At 44.9% G+C, this 16,105-nt stretch overlaps 1 protein-coding gene across 2 annotated transcripts in view; it reads left to right on the top strand.

The window, feature by feature from the left end:
• Positions 1-16,105, top strand: part of LOC118077052 (cyclic AMP-dependent transcription factor ATF-7) — a 106,652-nt gene that overhangs the window by 81,897 nt on the left and 8,650 nt on the right. For both annotated transcript variants that reach the window (XM_060272070.1, XM_035100341.2), the window contains exons 5-11: positions 467-601; positions 2,131-2,288; positions 3,987-4,086; positions 5,689-5,802; positions 7,489-7,641; positions 9,238-9,435; positions 11,312-11,420. In XM_060272070.1, the coding sequence (XP_060128053.1) occupies positions 467-601; positions 2,131-2,288; positions 3,987-4,086; positions 5,689-5,802; positions 7,489-7,641; positions 9,238-9,435; positions 11,312-11,420 (967 nt within the window). The remainder of the gene's footprint in view (positions 1-466; positions 602-2,130; positions 2,289-3,986; positions 4,087-5,688; positions 5,803-7,488; positions 7,642-9,237; positions 9,436-11,311; positions 11,421-16,105) is intronic.

The raw sequence follows: 16,105 nt of genomic DNA, 5'->3' as shown, positions 1-16,105 counted from the left end.
AATCAAGCAATAATTCAAAAATGACTTATATAGTGGGTTGCAGCGCTTCTGCGAATGAAAGTGCCTTTTGTGACCGACAGGCATTTTAGCTTTCTTTTCATATTGCCAAGGCTTGGTGAAGAAAAAATTCAGGGGAAGTTGCTTGGGTGAGAATTAACTTGCAGAATCTCAAAAATACTGCATTCCTTTTTTTAAAAAAAATGGGATGCTAGAAAAACCACGCAGTCTGGCCTTCACCTGGGATGAGAAGGAATACACCTTAGTGAAGGGCAGAGCTGCTCCTGCACCATACATGGTATCTTTGCTTCTCCATGGAGCGCTCCATATTGACATGCAGTCTCAGTATTCTGAGTGCTGCCTCTCTTAGCATGCAAAAGCTAGTGGAAGCCTGAGGCTGGCGAAGGTGAACGATCAGGCAGGCAGCCTGATGGCAAAGCACTAAAGTATGTATTCTGCTTTTCCATAGTCTTCTGGACCCCTCGATATGTCTCTACCTTCTACCCCAGACATCAAAATAAAAGAGGAAGAACCAGTTGAAGTGGACTCTTCCCCTCCAGACAGTCCAGTAGCGAGTCCACAGTCACCACAGGCCAAGGAGAAGGTGAGCTTTCGTGAGTCGTCTTTTCATCAGTTTTTAATGGCATTCACCCACTTCTTAAATTTATATTAAAAAAACAAAACCCGCTTCTATCAGAAATGGCAGATATGTGTTCATTATCTTTTATGCTTATACTGGCATAGTTGTAGGAGATTCAATAGAATGTGTCCTTTTGCCACACCCCACCCCAGAGGGCCACTGCTAGACTTCCCTAATGACATTAGAGTGCCCAGGGCCGCCCCTTCGGCCAGGCTGGGTGGCGCAGGGCGCCACGGTGCTGGCCGCCCAGGGGGGCTGCCGCGCAGCTGCGCCCGCCTACCTGCCGGCTGCTCCTTCGCGCAGCAGCGCCCTCGGCAGCCACTCTGCACCCGCCCGCCCGCCGCAGTGGGAAACGGGGTGGGGGGGCGCTGGAGGGATCTGTCGCACCAGGGCGCCAGAGGGTGCTTGAGACGGCCCTGAGAGTGCCAGTTGTAACAGCCAGCTTCTCCATTTCGTGGGTGAACACATGAAAGGTGTGTTGATCATGCAAATGATGGCCAGCTTTGTGTCTCCCCCACATATTCCCACAAGCAACATGGGCTGGGGGTGGCTGCAAGATGCGCCTGAAGCAGGCCCATAGAGTAAGAAAAGGCTTTGACAGAATGAAGTTTGTAGAAGCTTGGTTGGTGGTAACTATTTTTAAAGCTCTTGCCTCCCTTGATAGGAGGCATTGGGCTTGGATTCAGAGGACCATTTTCACTATTCTGGGTCCCTGCAAGCTTAGTAGCTGAGAGGTAGCAATCTGCACCTTCTGGCTTCACTGTGAGCAGAGTAGACAGAAACAAACATACAGAAAACGTGAGATTGCCGAGGCCTAGTAAGAAGATGCCATGGTGCACACTGTTATCTGAAGCCACCCAGATTACTCCAGTCCTGGTGCATTCATCACGATTGAAGGTCCCAGGTGAGACACTTGAAAAGATAAAGGGGAGTTTCTGCTCAAAGTTCTGAGAGTCGTTAAGAAACTTTGGTGAAATGGAAGAGCTTTGTAACTTTTAATGGCCTTCATTTCTCCTCTGCAATGTATCCTGCAGTGCCCTGCAAATCTCATCCATCCACACTTCTCTATTATTTTGCAATTAGAATAAATTATCTGGTATGATGACACATGATTTTAAAACAACTAGGTGTCCCTTTTGATGGCAAGCGATGTAATACTTGCATAATTTATATCTAGTCGCAATGGATGTGAATGGTTTGGGTTCCTTCCTTTGTGTGTCTCCCCCTTTTTTAGTGTTGAATTTATTGTATATTTACAAAGCTTATTTGCTTCTTGCAAATTTCAGCCTAATGAGTGTGTGATTATTATCACATGCTCGACACAGGATTTAGCACTTTTGGTTTCTGTGGGTACAGTTGAAGTTAAGTTTCTGTGCTTCAGATTTCCCAGGAGTGGAATGATGGGGAATGATGAGGGTTGGTAGGAGGGATGCATTATTAGTCCCACAAAATTATAGTGCCTGGCATTCATTGAGTATGTGCATGTTTCTTAGGAGAGTGCTTCAAAGCCTGTTATCATTTCTACGCCTACTCCAACCATTGTACGCCCTGGGTCACTTCCACTGCACTTAGGATATGATCCTCTGCATCCCACTCTCCCTTCTCCAACTTCTGTCATCACCCAAGCTCCACCTTCCAACAGACAGCTTGGGTAAGTAAGGAGATCGGGAGTGGGGGGAGGTGTAGGGACCTTAAGAGGCCTCATATTGGGCAGCCAGTGAATGGCCAGGAGTTTCTCCTGCAAATCTCATGATTTTAGATTTTGTAGAATTTGCCAGTTGTGTATGAACCTGCACAAGAGCAGACATGAAGGGGGAATAGGATCCTAGGGACTGTTAAATCATTTAGTACATGAAGAATTGACACACAGAGACAGCCAATTAAAGATTGAGAAGGGACAGGGAGAACCAACGGACTTAAACTATGTCTCATGCATAACACTTTTGCCGCAAGTTAAGGCTCCAGCCTCGTATCTGTCTACTTAAAAAGTCTCCCGTGTCACTCCTACCGTCTACTTCCCTTGAATAGAGGAAGGCTGAGCAGTCTTCTTCTGTAAAGGGCTCCAGCTTCTTGGACCCTTACTTGAACTGTTCTTGCTCCCTCTCTTTAACTTTAGAAAGCCACCTTACTTGAATTTGTGGCTTGTTCGGGTTTCCAGATCTAGCTAGAACCATCTCCTGACTAAGAGCTGACCAAGGAACAGCTCTTGTCATCGGGGAGGTAAAACCTCTCCTCCTCTCCTTCCCGGAGGCCAAGGGCCAAACTGCAGCAAATGCATGTAGATGTAATACATGTAATACATACACGGTAGATGTATTTTTAAAAATGAATAAGAGCCACAGCATTTAAGACTTTTGAGTGAAGAAATGGTAGCTCCTCAATTATTCCCCTCTCAGCTATTTTTTTATGCTGAACACCCCATCCAAGAAGGGGAAGCGTTAAGCAGCCCCCCTCCTGGCTATTCCACAACTGCTATGTGACCTCCCATGGCTTTTCTTCCATATATGAGATCCATTAGGAGGTTGTTTCACGTCTCTGCCATATGAAGACTAGTTTGGCCCTGAGATGGATCCTCTCTCTGGGAAATGACTTCTTTTTCTGCAGGGAGGAGGGGATCTTTGGATGGGTTGGCCCTCCAAGGATCCCCCTCCGTTCTTTGCAGGAAATGGACCTTCACAGTAGGCCCAATGTTACAATCTCAAAATGCCTCCTTCAGCTAGCAGTTCCGGTACATCTGGAGAGCTCTCTCTCTCTGCAACTTGAGACCTCAGTAAGTATGGCTCCTATTTAAGATGCTGCTGCCAACCCTACATGGCCCTTTGACCATCTACTCTTGTAATTGCACATGCACTGGCGTTGAAAGGCCAGTGAACTTTACACCTGACTAGATGGCGTTCTGCTGAAAAGCATCTCTCTCTCTCTCTCTCTCTGTTGCACATCTCTCTAATCCATAATAGGCTCAAGTGATGGATGCTGGTTCGAAGGTTGTCATTATCAAGCCAAATATCAGGAAATTTGAATATCTTTGCACATTCTGTCTAAACCTGAGCAGATCCATGTGAGCTGGGAGCACCTGTGCTTTTGTAGCCCATGTATATTCCAGCATAGAAGCCAATTATTTAGCAATTCAAAAAATTAATGTTTGAAAAATATGGTATTACGTTTGCTAACTCTGCTATTGCCAGAGCAGAGATGCCCAGCTTTTCAGTGCAGAGTTTAGGAAGCAGAAGGGGGCTCTGTGTGTCACATGGAATCACCTGTGTCTGAGATGTGTTGGGCAGGGGATTTCTGATAGTACACACAAACTGGACTGCAATATGTTTTGTGTTTGTCTTTTGTTTTCTCCCAGATCTCCCACCAGCTCTGTGCCACTTGTCATGCACCTTGTGAATGGACAGACCATGCCCGTCCTTCCTGGCCCTCCCGTTCAGATGCCTTCTGTCATATCGGTAATAGAAGCTTCCAGCCTGGCTGCTTTTGACAAAGGAAGGGACAGTTTTCCCCCTTTGTAGAGCATATGCGAGCACTTTAATTTGCAAAATTGACATCTCTCTCTCTGCCCCTCCATGTGAGATAAGCCCGGGCTAGCGGGGAGGATGTGGGGGTTGAGGGAGCCACCAGCCTGCATGTTAACAGCACCTGCCAATCACATTGCTGGAGGGAAAGGCTCAAAACTGAAACTTCATCTGAGCAGATGGCAGACACTGTTGGTTCCAAGGCTGGGAACTGCAGGCTCTCTGATTAGCTAGCTCTATGCTGAAATCATTCAAGCTTACAGAGAACATGTTGGCCTTTCCAAGCCAGAAAAACTCCCTCTCTGGCCTCTTTGGGGCATGAAATGGTTATTTAGCTTTTATTTCTGCAAATGAATTTTCTTGGGGTATGTGATTGACAAATGCAAGTGCCTTCTGGTGCAGTTTGCATTGGTTCTGCTGCTGGCTGTGCTATGGAAATCAACTTTTCTGTTTCTTTGTGGGTGTACTTTTCATCTATTTAAGTGTTCAGAAAGTTTATGCCATGTGTTGGAAATTAGAATTGTCTGAGGGAAAGCTCTATAGATCTGAAAATCTAGTATGTTAAGAGTTCCTGATTTTGTAGTTTAGGCACTTGCTGCCTTTTCTCCAGGTTATCTCAGAAATACTGCATGAATTCTAGCTGGCCGCCTGTCTTTTTCTCTCTTCAACTCCTATGGAAGTTAAGTGTGCCCATTGTAAAAATGCAAAAAGTGTGGCGCACCCCACAAAGAATTGCAGAAAGGAAAATAAATCCCAAGGGTGTCATCGGAAGCTTTTCTCTGCATTGTAATGATTAGTAGCAGTTTTGATCTTGCACTTAGTACGAGGAGTTCAGTGAGGTTTATATATTGTTGTTATGTATTTCCACAATAGCAACCCTGTTAAGTAGATTAGACTGAGAGAGGATTATGAGCCCAACATCATCCAGCGAGTTTTCTTGCAGAATGAGGATTTAAACCTGGGCATCTTCAGCCCAAAGCCCCCCTAAAGCCATTATACCACATTTGCTCTCCAAGCACAATACTACTGAATTGATATGGTGGGGTTAGTAGTCAAGATGGCCTGGATCCAGAACTCTACTCTTTTGTTGCTAGAAGTACCCAATTTCATGGCAAAAGCTTTCTGGCGGTTGGATTGCACATTACTGTTTTGCAGTGTACATTTAAGATACTGTGCACCTAAAAATCTCAAGCATAAAAGGGAATATTAGATCTAGGATTGGCCGTAGCTCAGTGCTGAGATTTGCTGCAGCACAATACGTGAAATGGTTCAGAGGAAACAAAAGAAAGCATTGGGTGTTTTCTCTTTCCTGCAATATCTTAACTTTTCTGAAACTGCCGTTGGTACTCCTCTGCTCTATTAAGCTGCTCCAATGTTTGTTTCTTTTTATCTCTCAAACACTGGTGATTAGATTTCTAACATGTACAGCTTATCAAGCAAGCTTTCTCGCCCACCCCTTCTCCTTCACTGTAGGAGTTAATCAACAAAACTGCTTAACTTATACAAGGTGTTTTCCATTCCCCTTCCAACTTATAGCTGGCAAGGCCTATATCTGTGGTGCCAAACATTCCTGGTATTCCCGGCCCTCCAATTATCAGCAGCGGCTCCATTTCACCATCAGGCCTTCCAGTGCACTCAGAAGCTAAAATGGTGAGTTGCCTTAGATAACAACAGAATCGGCAAGCTTGCCTATAGTACGATTTTAGGAAATGAGATGCAGCCATGGTTCCCCCCCCCCCCGACATTGCCCCCTAACACAGTTATCTCATGGGGGATAACCTCAAAGCACGTGGTCACTTTCGGGTTGTTGTTTTTCTGTTAACACTTTTATTAAGTTCTAAAGCAAATACTGAAACCACTAGCAGTTAAAAGAGAGTGCCGTATACTTTACCTTCTCCCCTAAAAGACAGCAATTTGTAGTCTGCCGGTGCAAGTTGCATAGTCTGTAACTGGATGGGATATCATATATCCTTGTAAGGAAAGGAGAGTGGGGTAGAAAAGGGTAGGATAAGGAAAGGGCAGAACAGAGAGCAACATTCAGATGGAGGCAACCCAGGCATTCTTGTGACACCTAGGTACATTTATGAAGCCCCCTCATTTTTTCCCCTAGCAAATATTAGACACTGTCAGGAAGGTTCAGTGCCCAAAATATATTATGAAAACCGTGGAAGAAGGTAGCTGTGAATATTGGCGATGTGAATGCTTGTCCACAGAAGTAACCTGCAGTTTCTTATAATTTCCAGATTCACAGAGTAGTCTTTCAGCCTGCTCTTCACTGCTGCTACCAGTGTCCCTGTGGGGAGGAGAGTAGGAAAAAGAGGGAACAAACATGAAAATGAATGAATTTCTGCCCTTCATTTTCAATACAAAACAAAAAGCTGCTATAAGTAAATAGAATTCTAACATCAGGGGCCTCTTTGTACTTTACTAAGGGAGCCAGCTGACCTTTAGTAAGGGAGCCAGTTGATCTATAGGATTCAGGTGATGCTGTCATCATGAAGAAAAAAAGACACATACCTTCTCCGAGTAGCTTTGCAGTCTAAATTTAGAAACTGAGTGGGAGACAACAGAAGGGTGGGGAGAGGCGTGAAGAGAGGTGAGTGGGTAGCGCACAAAAACAAAGGAGTGTTTTGGAGAGTCATGAGCAAATACAGTGATGTACATTTAGGCTTCATTAGCTCTGTGGGTTAAACCACTGAGCCTAGGGCTTGCTGATCAGAAGGTCAGCGGTTCGAATCCCTGTGACGGGGTGAGCTCCCGTTGCTCGGTCCCAGCTCCTGCCAACCTAGCAGTTCGAAAGCACGTCAAAATGCAAGTAGATAAATAGGAACCGCTACAGCGGGAAGGTAAACGGCGTTTCCGTGTGCTGATCTGGTTTGCCAGAAAGTGGCTTTGTCATGCTGGCCACATGACCTGGAAGCTATACGCCGGCTCCCTCGGCCAATAATGCGAGATGAGCGCGCAACCCCAGAGTCGGTCACGACTGGACCTAATGGTCAGGGGTCCCTTTACCTTTACCTTAGCTCAGTTGTCAGTTTTAGCTGGGACTAGATGTTGCAAGTTGCCTGTGATCTTCATTGAAAATGGTAACTACATGTACGGTCCCTTCCTCTGCTGGCACCTAGCTTGTGTCCTGACATCATCATAATGTCTTGCCTTGAAATAGAAACCTGGCTATCAGCATCAGCATCTCCTAAAGAGTCTGGCCAGGCTTCATTCTCAACAGCCTGCATCTTTGTAGTAGTAAAGAGAGACCCGGGGGGGGGGGGTTGTCGGTAAAAGAGAAATAAATGGTTGGGCCTCTCCTGACTTTGTATTGTTTTTGTCCCTTTACAGAGGCTAAAGGCCAGCCTGACGCAAGGAGTTACTTCCTCACTAAATGGCAGTGGCATGGTGGTGGGTTCAGCAAGCACAATGGTGACGTCTCATCCTGAACAGGGCCAGATACTCATCCAGCACCCTGATGCACCTTCTCCAGCCCAGCCGCAGGTCTGCTTGAAGCTGGAACACATCAAAGCAGGACTTGGGAGGGGGGAGCTGTAATGTTCTGGGAAGGGGGGGGGCTATACCATGGGCATTTGAATTTGATTTGGCTGCAGCCACGCTCCCGGCTTGTGGTATGACATCTGGTGGGAAATCCAGTGGCTGCTACCAATTTCAGAGGCTTTGTGTAAAAAGAACAAGTTTCGAGTATTCGTGACTGTGGAGGAACGAGGGGAAATTGTTTGGGTGGCTTCTAGATAGAGGCTCGGAACGAAACATGAGAACTTAAAAGGAGTTGAAAATTGATAAGACAAAAGCACAATTACCCTCTCACCTTTGGTTCCCATTGTAATACACAGTCAGGTGTGCTTTGCTGGCTTTAGAAACACTGTAAAAACCTGACTGATCCGTCTGCTACAGACAGTAGTGTGATGTGTATGTAACCATAGCCAATGTTGCCTCTTCTTGCATTCTACCATCCGTTCTTCAAAAAAAGAAGAAGTATTGTCCGTCTTTTAGTAGCCAGAAAGTGATGGTACATCACTCCACACAGCTCCCAGTTCATATCCTATGTCGCTGTAGATGCCTTGTATTTCTACATTCTGCCACCCCACCACCACCACCACCAGTGAGACCCAACCCTCCTTTTTCCCATTTGCCAACAACCAAGGTTGTTGATTCTGCAAGTAAAAATAAGCATAGAAATGTTATATGCATATAACTCATTTCTATGGGGTTTCTTTCCCCACCAGTTGCCAGATTTGGCTTTTCTAGCTGTAGAATCTGAGATGTTTTGGGCACTGAGTTCCAGATCCCCTGAACAGGTATAGGAAGCCTGTTGCCCTTCAGAGAAGCTACGTCTTTCACCCCGTTGCTTCTGTCACCATTGCTGCCAGACAGTTACCAGTTAGGCACCGCAGGCCATTGGGACACAGTCTGGAATATAGAAGCAATGTTTTCAGATCTTCTCTCTCTCTCTCTTCCTGTTTTAATGACTTGGGTTTAAATGCACCCCATTTGTTCCTGCCAGCTCACCAAATGCCAGCTTTCCATCAAAATCACCACCTGCTCTGTCAGCTAGACAGGCTTCCAGAAGTTTACTATCCATATGCTGCCTGACTGACAGTGAGTAGTAGCAAAGTGTAAACTGGTCTGCATAATTATAAAGCCCATTTGGTGGGGCTGAGCTAAGGTGGGAACCTGCAGATCTGTTTTGCTCTTGGCAGCTAGTTTTCTTTGTTCTCTTGAAATAATGGGAAAGGGTTTCAGTGTCCCTGTTGGTCCCACAGAACAAGAATTGCAAAGCAAATAGGTTAAAGGGTTACGGGATTATTACTCCATATGGCACAGTCCCTACTGGGTTGAAAGAAAGAAAGCATGAACACAATCAATATTTGAGTCACTTGCACAAATCTTACATTGCTATTCTGCCTAAATGTCCTGGTGAGAATTTGTGAGGATATGAGATCAAGAATCGGGGAAATTGTTCTGTGTTGTTACTAATTGGCCGCTGAGTGTTTAATGGGCTGCCCTGAGAGTGCACAAACTGCCCAATTAATCTTGTTCGTTAATTTCGGCAATTCTTTCATTCTTCAACCCCAGGTTTCCCCAGCTCAGCCCACGCCTAGCACAGGAGGCAGGCGGAGGCGCACAATGGACGAAGATCCAGACGAACGCAGGCAGCGTTTCCTGGAACGGAACCGGGCTGCCGCCTCCCGCTGCCGCCAGAAGCGCAAGCTCTGGGTGTCATCCTTGGAGAAGAAGGCAGAGGAGCTCACAACGCAGAACATCCAACTAAGTGTAAGTGCTTGGAACATATTAAATACTTTTCTTTCAATATTACAGATATCCACATTTCAATCACACACAAAAATACAATCTGCTTAGCTTTCACCTCCAACTTCAAATTCAGCAACTTCTTTTTCCAGTCTATTTCTGAAATTCTTTTGCAATAAGACAGCTACTTTGAGAACTTGTATAGAATGTCCTGGGAGATTGAAGTGTTCTCCTACTGGTTTCTCTGTCTTGTGATTCCTGGTCAGAATTGCAACTTATTACCAAATGTCTGAGTAATCCCCCTCCCTACCCTCCCACTATATATAAGGGTCTGGTGACTTTTGTTTCAGTGTATCTGAAGAAGTGTGCGTGCACACAAAAGCTCATACCAATGACAAATTTAGTTGATCTCTAAGGTGCTACTGGAAGGAATATTTCTATTTTATTTCTATTTTGTTTCTAGCTTTCTTGGTTACGGAATGGCTCCCTTTTCAACCTTCTGGGAGAGAGCCCACGCAAAAGGATACCTTTCAGTGACATCTGCACATCAGCAAAGGCAGCCTTTGGGTGCAGAGTTCTTTAAAGGGTCCTTAAGCCTTAGGGCTCAATTACAGCAAAGGTGTGAGAGTTTTGTTCCCTCCCTGGGATGCTCTCCTTTTTAATATCTTATCACTGAATGTCCTCCTACCTGGTGGTCTTCTGTTCTTGTAAGCAGGTAGCACATTCTGCCCACCCTGCAGTGACTCAAATCCTTGCCTAAGTGCATGCAGAGTGTTTTTGCTTTCACTTTTCCCACCACACTGAACCCTGGAAGGCCAGTTTCTCATGTTTTATTCCATATTTTATGGAATTTTGACCTAATTTGATTTGCTGCTGGAGGTAGTTAGGGGCCTCTTGGTTTGCAGTTCTTCTGTGGGATTTTCTTCCCACTACATATATTACTTGGCTGTTTTGGAAAGATCCCAACTTCCAGGAAGAAGATTTTGGCCTTGCCAGGCTGGTCCCTGGGAAGGGGACCTAATCCAGCGGTGGACATCCTGTCTCCCTGTGAAAGAAGAACGGAAGCAAGGACTTCCTTTTCACCCAAAAGGACTCCTCTGAGTTCTCTCCATGTTCATTGAATTAATCTCCCCACCCTTTCATAAGTGCCTTCAATGTTATCTTTGGAGTGCCTCAAACAGACTGCCATGGGAGGGTAACAAATGCAAGCAGCTTCTGCTCAGATGTTTTAAACGCAAGCTATGACCTGTAAGAGGCCACTCCTGCATACTAGAACCTAAGAATAGCTGTCACATTCCATGCAACTGTATTAATAAAGGTTGGAAGTATTGTGTGTGGGGGGGTGTCCCTTGGGTTCATGTCCAGTTGGTGCTGTGGCTCTTCAGTAGCTGCAATCTGCAATCTGTTCCTTGCGTAGAGGCTTGGCTTTCATTGTATTTCAATGATGGAAACGTGTGCCTTTAAACATTCTAGCAAGCTGCACATGTGTGGATTTTAGCCCACTCTATCCCATGGACTTGAAGTGGATAGCTATTTCTTTAATAATTAGAGCATTTTATATTGCAATTTTACTATGTTTAAAAATGCACTATTGTTTGAGGGATCTCCCCGCCCCCCCCCCGCCCCCCGGATTGTCATTCCCAGATTCAGCAGTGCAAAAGCGCTGCTTAAGCACAGAGTCAAGCTCCCTAAGATCAGGAGCATTTCCTGCTGCCGGTAACCAGCAAGAGGCTCAATCATGATGACTCACAACACACACACACACACACACACACACACACACACACACACACACACACACCATTTTATACAATACCTACCCCAAACAATTAAGGACAAAGGTTTGAAAGGCTGGACATGAGAGCACATGCAATGAAGATAAATGTTTCCTTTCCTGCAGAATGAAGTTACATTATTACGGAATGAAGTTGCTCAACTCAAACAGCTTCTGTTGGCTCACAAAGACTGCCCTGTCACAGCATTACAGAAGAAAACACAAGGTTATCTCGGTAAGTGGGGAGCCTCTGAACATGCCTGCAGGGCCAAAGAGGGTAGGCTGTGTAGATGTTTCAATCTCAATACAGTTGTACCTTGGAAGTCAACATGTGCAAATTATTTACACCTGCTTATAGAAACATCCAAGGAGGTAGCAGCAGCCAAGGCAAATTTTGGGGCAAAGGAAACAAAACAAATACAGTCATACCTTGGTTCTCAAATGGAATCCGTTCTGGAAGTCCGTTCGACTTCCGAAATCATTCAAAAACCAATGTGCGGCTTCCGATTGGCTGCAGGAGCTTCCTGCACTCAATCAAAAGCTGCGTCAGATGTTCGGGTTCCAAAAATTGATCGCAAACCAGAACACTCACTTCTGGGTTTAAAGCGTTCGGGAGCCAAAACATTCGAGTTGCAAGGTGTTCCAGAACCAAGGTACGACTGTAAAGGTTCATCACTAGGAAGCCAGAGTAGAGTTAAGTTCTATTCCATAAGAACTAACTAGATCAATCCGCCAGGCAGGAAGAGGAGAGCCATAGGGATAGAAAAGGGATCTCGAGGTGGCTCCCAGTAGGTTTCCGAGCACAATTCAAAGTGTTGGTGTTGACCTTTAAAGCCCTAAACGGCCTTGGTCCTGTATACCTGAAGGAGCGTCTCCACCCCCATCATTCAGCCCGCACACTGAGATCCAGCGCTGAGGGCCTTCTGGCGGTTCCCTCATTGCGAGAAGTGAGGTTACAGGGAACCAGACAGAGGGCCTTCTTGGTAGTGGCACCCGCCCTGTGGAACGCCCTTCCAACAGATGTTAAGGAAATAAGCAACTATCCTATTTTTAAAAGACATCTGAAGGCAGCCCTGTTTAGGGAAGTTTTTAATATTTAATGCTGTATTGTTTTAATATTTGATTGGGAGCCGCCCAGAGTGGCTGGGGAGACATCCAGATGGGTGGGGTACAAATAATAAATTATTACAGTTGTTGTTTGTTGTTGTTATTATAGGTTAGCTGCTCAAACATAAGCTCCCCAAATCTCTGGCTGAATCTCAGAATTTAGCTGGGCTGTAATAGCAGGGAATAAACCAGGGACAGGGAACCTTTTTCTTAGTTGAGGGCCCTATTCCCTTGGGTATCTGTATGCTGGAAGTGGAGTCAGAGGCAATAACAGATGGAGACAGAAACAAATGTGTCCTGGATTAGCTAAACTGAAATGAGGACTTCCTTGCTCCAATTTTCACAAGGCTATCTCAGATTCCCAATCCGGAGTGCAGATGTACTCGGAAGTAAACCCCACTGGATTTGATGGTGATACAGATATTTATCTATTTTAATTTATTTAGAACAGGCTTCCTCAAACTCAGCCCTCCAGATGTTTTTGGCCTACAACTCCCATGATCCCTAGCTAGCAGGACCAGTGGTCAGGGATGATGGGAATTGTAGTCTCAAAGCATCTGGAGGGCCGAGTCTGAGGAAGCCTGATTTAGAACAACAGACAATTAAAGCTGCTATTCTGGAAAGAAAGTGAAGGCAATTCCTTTGTGACCATAGTATGTGTGTGCACTCGTACACAGAGAAGGAAACTTGGGGAGGGAGGGCCTTCTTTTTTCCCATGCCATACAACAGGAAAAAGATGCTTTAAAAAGAATCAATAAATTGTTATTATTATTATTTTTTAAAAAAATGTTCCCTTAATTGTTCTGAGATTACAAAAAAGCACAGCAGATTACTTTAAAGAACCAGGAAAAATAAAGAGGAAACTATCAGGAAGGAAAGAACTCTGATGGGATAGAAGAATAGGGCAGGGGAGGTGTTCCTGCCTCCATTCCTTTCATTTAAACTGCTTCTTCACCCCTGATCTATTTATCTACCCCCCCCCCCCGACTCAAGCACCCCATTTCCACAGCCTGGGTTCTTGAAGTCTCCTGCATCAGTTCAGTTAGTAAGATTTGGGATGTCTGTAACCCTTTGATGCTTGAGACAGGAGAGACTTTGGGCCGGATCCTTCCTTGCCTAATATTTATAGTGCCATTTTGGCAAAACAGCTTAGCTTGGCTGGGGGGGGGGGGATGCAGAAGAGGGTAGGAGAGAGGGAACAATAATACACAAGACAAGAGACTGTTTGCGCTGCAGAAGGCATCACTGTTGTGGGTATTGAGAAATGCCACTTGCCTGCAGTGAACACACATTCACGCCTTGCAGAGCTCTTGGCATATGCTGTTTATTTTGATTCACTGCAATGACTCACCGTTTGAGAAATGTGGCAGTGAAACCAAACTGACTCCCTCTTCTGCCTCCCAAGGCTGTTCCTTTGTGTACAATGCAAGAAGGCAGCATGATTCCTCCACCACCACGCCCGTTATCATTTAGAATTTATCATTCGTATTATTAGTCTTTGTTGTCTGCTTGCTGCAGGAATAGAAATTCAGTTTGCATCTGCATATTAAAAACGAAATTATCTCTCTCTTGCACATGCACACAGACACACAGTATTTTTATTATTATTGAGATTTGTGACTAAGCAATTCCTTAAACAAAAATGCCAGAGAGCATGGATGGAGTTACAGCTTCCTCATGCACAGTTGGGTTATTGTATTTGTGATACCTTGCAAGTAATTTTTATGTTAGGCTGGGAATGCCAAAATACCATAATCTGCAAGGAGACAACAAGGCAAAACAACACAGGATTTGCAGTACACTGTCCTAAAGGTTTGTTGTTGTTGTTCAATAGGACATGAAAGTCAACTCAAAATTTGAGTAAATAATGCTGAATGGCATGTGAATACTGGTTTGAAACAGCACTGTCGTGTACCTATTGTAAGGCTGGATTTTCCTCCTGTGTTTCTGGGTACACAGGTGCACTCTTGGGGACAAAAGTAGCAGCTCATGGCAGTTTTTCCCTGCTTTTGAGCTTGACCACAAGTCAATAAGTGTGTTTGTACTAGCTTGTTTTCTGGGATGTATACCGACAACAGATGGTGCTATTCACAGTGGATTCCGAGTGAAGGCACTGATCACGTCTCCATTTTCAGGTTTCGTTCCAGGAAAGGTTTCTCTCTAAAGAAGCAACAAGCTTGAATCCCCCATGATGTTCCACATCATGTTCTAAGACTTCACATAGAATATTGGATCTTTGTGCTGGAAGGGTTCCCGCATCCCACTTGAAATAGAGCCCTCTTGAGTTGGCAGGTGTGCTGTTGTCAACGGAGAAGAGCTCTGTTCAAAGCTACTGGGGTGTCTGCTGCTTGAAACAGGGGGTCTTGCCCTGGCAGGGTGAGCTCTGTTTTGAGTAAGCTGGAGCTTCTCGTAGGTCTTCTAGAACAGTGTCTCCCAACCTTGTGCCTCCAGCTGTTTTCGGACTACAATTCCCATCATTCCTGACCACTGGTCTTGCTAGCTAGGGATGATGGGAATTGTAGTCTCAAAATATCTGGAGGCACAAGGTTGGGAAACACTGTTCTAGAAAGCAACACAGGCTTGGTATTTTTTGTTTCTTCTTCTTCTTCTTCTTCTTCTTCTTCTTCTTCTTCTTCTTCTTCTTCTTCTTCTTCTTCTTCTTCTTCTTCTTCTCATAACGAGTGCTGAAATCATGCTGATGATCCTCTAGCCGCATATATATGCCCTGATAATTTTGTTGCTGTTTCTTGTGGCGGATGTTGAGAAATAGTTTCCAGAACTGTGAAGTGGTCATGTTTAGCTGCTGCTGAAAGAAGGTGGCAGGCAACGTTAAGAAGGCACAGTGCTGGAAATAATTCATCATACCTTGTACTAGTATGATGAATTAGAACTAGGAACTAGGGCCTTCTCGGTGGTGGCGCCTGCCCTGTGGAACACCCTCCAAACAGATGTCAAAGAGGAAAACAACTACCAGACTTTTAGAAGCCATCTGAAGGCAGCCCTGTTCAGGGAGGCTTTTAACGTTTAATAGATTACTGTGTTTTATTTTTCTGTTGGAAGCCGCCCAGAGTGGCTGGGGAAACCTAGCCAGATGGGCGGGGTATAAATAATAAATTATTATTATTATTATTATTATTATTATTATTATTATTATTATTATTATTATAGTGATTGCAGGACTGATTAAAGTCTGGTCCATCCAGGTTCTCATAGGGGACTTAGCCCGTTCTGTTTACAGGCGTAGTTTTAATGAAATACCTTTCAAAAATCACCCAGAAATGCACACTTAAAAATTAAAATAAACTTACAAGATGGCCCAAAGTTGGCATGCCACCTCCGTTCTACCTGTCTCTTTTAAGCTTATAAAGTATTTAATCCTGCAGTGTTTACGTGGGGGGCAGCCATGGGGTTTTTTATACAGTTCCCCCTGAGAGTGACAGAATATCACCATGTTCCATCGCAAGAAGTCCCAAGTGCATGCTTTTCAGGCTGTGGGCGAATGGATATCCTATTTTATAAATGTTTTTAAAGCAAATCGGGTGTGAAGCAGAGGCAGTGCATAACCCCAGGCTGCCTTGTATCAGAATACACTCAATTGTGGATTTTGAGGAGGGCCACCAGTCCAATCTGGGTCATGATCTGCCTTGATGATCTGTTTTGGAATCCTAGTAGGGCAGATTCCTCCTCCATCTCTACCTTGTACACCCTGAAGGAGGCAAACCATGTCAGCGTTCCTCTGGAAAAATATCCAGAAGATGGATTTGTCACAACAGTGACAGGTGACGCACGGTGTGGATTGTGCTGTCTCTTCAC

This window comes from Zootoca vivipara, chromosome 2 (assembly GCF_963506605.1).
Source record: "Zootoca vivipara chromosome 2, rZooViv1.1, whole genome shotgun sequence".
Classification (NCBI taxonomy): Eukaryota; Metazoa; Chordata; class Lepidosauria; order Squamata; family Lacertidae; genus Zootoca; species Zootoca vivipara.
This window is presented reverse-complemented; position numbering and strand designations above follow the sequence as displayed.